General features: G+C 52.9%; 1 protein-coding gene across 1 annotated transcript in view; it reads left to right on the forward strand.

Moving 5' to 3' along the window:
- LOC306819456 (spectrin beta chain, non-erythrocytic 5-like) overlaps positions 1-5,000 on the forward strand; it is a gene marked incomplete at its 3' end in the record, with an annotated part of 25,350 nt that overhangs the window by 13,569 nt on the left and 6,781 nt on the right. The window contains exons 13-29 of the mRNA XM_079373255.1: positions 1-44; positions 121-324; positions 419-625; positions 773-944; positions 1,023-1,159; positions 1,233-1,445; positions 1,672-1,824; positions 1,906-2,036; positions 2,106-2,357; positions 2,478-2,553; positions 2,646-2,857; positions 2,935-3,184; positions 3,265-3,404; positions 3,526-3,625; positions 4,366-4,536; positions 4,623-4,787; positions 4,950-5,000. The exon at positions 1-44 is cut by the window's left edge and continues 110 nt beyond it; the exon at positions 4,950-5,000 is cut by the window's right edge and continues 39 nt beyond it. Coding sequence (XP_079229381.1) covers positions 1-44; positions 121-324; positions 419-625; positions 773-944; positions 1,023-1,159; positions 1,233-1,445; positions 1,672-1,824; positions 1,906-2,036; positions 2,106-2,357; positions 2,478-2,553; positions 2,646-2,857; positions 2,935-3,184; positions 3,265-3,404; positions 3,526-3,625; positions 4,366-4,536; positions 4,623-4,787; positions 4,950-5,000 — 2,678 coding nt within the window. The remainder of the gene's footprint in view (positions 45-120; positions 325-418; positions 626-772; positions 945-1,022; positions 1,160-1,232; positions 1,446-1,671; positions 1,825-1,905; positions 2,037-2,105; positions 2,358-2,477; positions 2,554-2,645; positions 2,858-2,934; positions 3,185-3,264; positions 3,405-3,525; positions 3,626-4,365; positions 4,537-4,622; positions 4,788-4,949) is intronic.

The following is a 5,000-nucleotide window of genomic DNA, read 5'->3' on the forward strand; positions in this document are numbered from 1 at the left end:
GACGAGACCTGAACCAGATCCAGCTGACTCAACACAAACAGAAGGTGCTTTTTTAAGATTCAGCTGTCAGATTACTCTGTTAAAACACATCAGGACACTCATCCTATAATCTCCCGGCAGGTTTTGGAGGCGGAGCTTCAGGCCCAGGAGAGCCTGTATGAAGGGCTTCTGAGACGTGGTCAGGATCTGCTGTCCAAACAGGATCAGCTGAAGCAGAGAGCCATCCAGAAGTGGATCCGGACTCTGAAGAAACAATGGAGCAACATGAGCGACGAGGCGGCCGCACGCCGCGACAGACTGCAGGCGGCCGCCACCATCAAACAGGTAACAACGAGAGGGATTCGTTACTTCCTGTGTCGACGGAGTGCCGATGGCTCTGACGGTTCTGACAGCTGAATACTTCTTCGTCTGTCTTCAGTACTTTGCAGACGTGACGGAGGCCGGCTCCTGGCTGGGCGACAGGAAACCGCTGCTCACCAGCGAGGATTATGGGAAAGATGAGTCGAGCACGGGGGCGCTGCTGCAGCGTCACCTGCGCTTGGAGAAAGAAATGGCGGCCTATGGTTCTGAGATAAAGAGACTGTGGGAGCAGGCGAGGAGCGCGGCCCAGCTAACGGCTCTGACTGTGAGTACACGCTAACTCCTCCCCCTCCTCCTGCTCGCCATCTACTCAATGAATCAGGGTTTTTACTCCCTGTCGCCCCCTGCTGGCCGTGCAGCTGAACATCACACTGATTTTGTATTATTCTAAACACTGGCGCTTCATGTTTAGGTGGAGACTCAGCAGAAGACCATGATTCAATACAGCGACTCTTCCGGAGAGGAGGAGGGGCCAGGAGCGATGACATCACCACCACGCAGCTCTGGAGGTTGGAGGGGCTCTGGGAGCTCCGCCCCTCAGAGTGAAGACGGCAAAGCGAAGGTCCGCTTCAGATACAGCAGAGGTAAAGGAGAGCGTTCCCCGGGTCGCTGAGCATGATGGGAAAGAGCTGTGCATCAGAATGACTGTGTGTGGGTTGCAGGTCGGTATCAGTGGGATCGAAATGAGCTCGTGACCTTCGTCGGCTCGGAGCACGATGAAGACCAAGTCCTGGCTCAAGACAGCCGAGGAAACCAGCAGCTCATCCCTAAGACCTACCTGAGCATCCTGCAGGCGTCTGTAAGGTCACACTGATTCTCCTCTTCACCCCTCACTCACTCCCTGAAATAAAACATGTCCACTCTCCTGTCAGGCTCCTCCCCCCACGTCGCCCGCCTCCACCAATCGCGTGTCGGAAAGCCCGAGCAGGAAGCTGAGTCGTCCGAGGAGAAGCCGCTCGATGCGTCGCAGCACCACGGAGATCCAGACAACATGGCTGCCGGACCCTCAGTACCAGAGAGAGACTGTAGAGAGCACTCAGGCCAGCCTGGACCAGGACTACAACTTCCTGTACGACCTGGTCAAGGTGAGAGAGGGGCAGTATGGGAAATGTAGTTTATCTGTGTGGAACTTCTCCCACACGGTGAGGAGTGAGTCCATCCAGAGTCCCAGACAAAGATTTGCTCGTATTGGACGCCTCGGCCTTTTTCTTCTTCTGTTGAATCCAAACTGATGTCGATGTTTTTGCGTGTTGTTCTAAACGGAGGTGACGTGATGTGAAGTCGAGCTCAGATGTTGTTTTGCGTTTGCAGACGAAGACGAGGAGCCTGGAGGAGACGCTGCGTCTGCACCGCTTCTATAACAGCTGTCAGGAGTTTGAGTCGTGGATGGAGGACAAGGAGAACATCCTGAACACCTTCAGCACCGACCACGACAACCTGGGAGTCGTCCAGGCCAAATACGAGGTGACCACTTCCTCCTGCAGCCTCGCCGTGTCTCTGAATGCACGCCGTTACCTTTCACTAAAGCACCCTTCCTTGTTTTAGAACTTCCTGACTGAGCTGGTGAGTGGGCGTGGCCAGCTGGATGACATCATCAAAATGGCGGAGGAGCTGGTGAAGAGCCGACACAGTAAGCAGAGAGAGATTCAGGCGCGGCAGAGGAAGGTGTCCAACAGGTAGGAACAGGACGCCGCTGCTTTTGTCTCCGGTTAAAACATAATAAAACTGTAAACTGGCGTCCTCAGGTGGGATCGGATCCAGCAGCTGAAGGACGAGAAAGGACACGAGCTGCTGAGCACGGCAGACGTGCACACCTTCCTGCACAGCTGCCAGGAGGCTAAAGTTCAGCTTCAGGGTCAGCTGGAGCGGCTCGACACCGTGGACGTGGGCTGCAGCTCCTTCACCCTGAGGACCGAGGAGGAGAACCAGACCCAGGCCCTCAGAGACATCCAGATCCTGGAGGGCAAGATCGCCTACCTGAAGAGCATCGCCAAGATGTGCGGGTTGACCTGAGACTGTTTTAATCCCATTTAATGAAAGACAGACAGCCAGCTGCTCTGATGCTTTTTCATGTTTGCTGAATCTTAAAGTCTATGATGTCATTTCCTGTGACACAGGAAGCAGGACTGCAGTCCAGCAGAGAGTGCAGCCATGGAGGAGGAGGTGCAGGCTCTGGAGGCGCTGCTGAGTCAGGTTTGTGTGAAAGTCATGTTTGTGGGAAAAGGTCAGCTCTGGAGGTTTTCTCTTTGTGTCTGAGCCCTGTGTCCTGCTCTGTGCTGGAGCAGCTGAAGCGTCAGGCTGCAGACAGGCAGCAGCTCCTGGAGGAGGCCCGCCGGCTGCAAAGCTTCCAGCAGCAGACGAAGGAGCTGCAGCGCTGGACGACGTCGGTGCAGGACCGCCTCCTGCAGGAGGAGACGGCGACCGACGTGGCCTCAGCTGTGGCCCTGCTGGAGCAACACCAGGAGCTCGGGCTGGAGATGAAGGAGCAGAAGAGGAGGTGAGGACTGCGGAGCGTTTGGAAGGTACCGAGTGAAGCTCCATTAATGACCTGCTCGTGTTCCCGCGTGCTCTCAGGTTGAAGGAGATGCAGAAGTTGGGGAAATCTCTTCAGCAGGGCTCGTCTGATGGGACGACAGGCGGTGTGGACGTCCAACACACCCTGGACAAACTGGATGCGGATTGGTCCAAGCTTGACAAGTTGTGGGCGAGTAGAAAGGAGCGTTTGGAGCAGGGGGTGGAGCTCCAGAGGCTGAACCAGGAAGGAGACCGGATCGAGGCGGCGCTGTCGGGACACGAAGCCCGCCTGAGGGTCCAAGATGTCGGGGTCAGGATGCGTCCCTCTCATCTGTTTCTCACGCTCCGTCTTTGAAATGAAAATGTGACTCAGTGTGTTTGTGGCCACAGGACTCGGTGGACAGCGTTCACGGTCTGCTGGGGCGACAGCACGAGCTGGAGGCTCTCCTGAAGGCTCTGAACCGACGAGTCGATCACTTCACTGAACGCAGTCAGGAGCTGATCAACAAACAACACTACGCTGCCAAACAGTAAGACAGCAGAGACACCATATGGAACAGAACCAATCAAACCCTGTCAGTGTCAGATGGTTCTGATGGGATCACAGTCTCATGGTCGCTATGTGTTAAAAACACTGAGCTCATGTTTCAGCATCAAGGAGAGGAGCAGCAGCATCCAGAAGGCCAACAAGAAGCTGAAGCAGAGCAGCAGGGAGAGGAGGAGTCAGCTGCTGGCCTCACAGAAATATCAGGTATTATTATTCACCTGAACATGATCATTAGGATCATATATAATATAAACAAACAAACATTTCTCTGATGCTGGCCCTAAGTCTACCTGTAGCCTCATATTCTAACTCGGGGTGGGACTTCATTAAAACATTTTAACTAATTAACTCAGAACTTTCTAATTAATCACATTTTAAGTGTTTCACAATATTTGCCCTAGAAAGCAAAACTTCTCAGTCTAAATGGATTTTAGTGGATGAATGCATGATGGTCAATGCATGCAGTGTTACCTGCTTCTCAGTTTCATAAAGTTGTTGGATCTTGTTTGAAATAGTTTTTCTGCACAGCAGCTGGAAATCACACGTTGCTACCTGTAACACATTTTATAACCTCTTATCTTCTATCACTGATAGCGTCCTACAGTCCAGAGCGATCAGTTTAGAGAGTGAATTTGTAAGTTTATCAGACGTTGATTTAATGTTGGTACTGAAGACAGTCATTTGTTTGAGTTTAGGCTGCAAACACTTCTTTGTACTTGTGGCAAAGTTAGCGATAAGCTAGCGCACGGCTAACAATAAGCTAGCGCGAAGCTAGCGCACAGCAAGCACGTAGAAATGACTAACAGCTCTGTGCTGTTTATGAGGCAAACCGTGATTAAATGTGTAAAAATGTAAAAAATATATTTTCTTGTAATTAAGGCGTTAAAGTCCCGTCCCTCTTTCTAACGTGAGTCTTCTGTTGTTCCTGGGGTTTGGTGCTTCAGGAGTTCCAGAGAGATTCAGACGAGCTGCTGCTGTGGATGGAGGAGAAGTTCAAGGTGGCGGAGGACGAGTCGTACCGAGACCCCACCAACATCCTCCGGAAGCTGAAGAGACACGAGGCGGCTGAGAGGGAGATGCAGGCCAACCAGGTCCAGCTGGACAGACTGGTTCAGGTACACCGCTGCTCACTGGTTCCCAGTGTCATGATGTACAGTTCACGCAGCTCAGGGAAACTAAACAGTGTCTGTGTTGGGCTCAGCTGGCAGAGCAGATGCTCGCCGAGGAGCACGACAACAGTCAGAGCATCAGGAGGAAGTCCACTCAGGTCAGCAGCCGCTGGAGGAGGCTTCAGGACAAGATGGCCGACAGAGGAGACAAACTGAGACAGGCGGGGCAGCAGGAGCAGCTGATGGAGCTGCTGCAGGTAAACTTTGAACCACTGACGGGTGGACCAGTCAGTTTCTGCATCACTCACGTGTTCGATTGATCGACTCGTTAAAAGGCTGATGAAGAGAGAAGATCCTTGGCGTCCTGAAGTTAATCGAGACGTCTGATTCCTTCTGTCGTCGTGGTTTTCTCTCCTCAGGACGCCAAGCTGAAGATTGAAGCCATCCAGTGGATGCTGAATAACGCCGCC

Source organism: Symphodus melops (genome assembly GCF_947650265.1).
Source record: "Symphodus melops genome assembly, contig: scaffold_281, whole genome shotgun sequence".
Classification (NCBI taxonomy): Eukaryota; Metazoa; Chordata; class Actinopteri; order Labriformes; family Labridae; genus Symphodus; species Symphodus melops.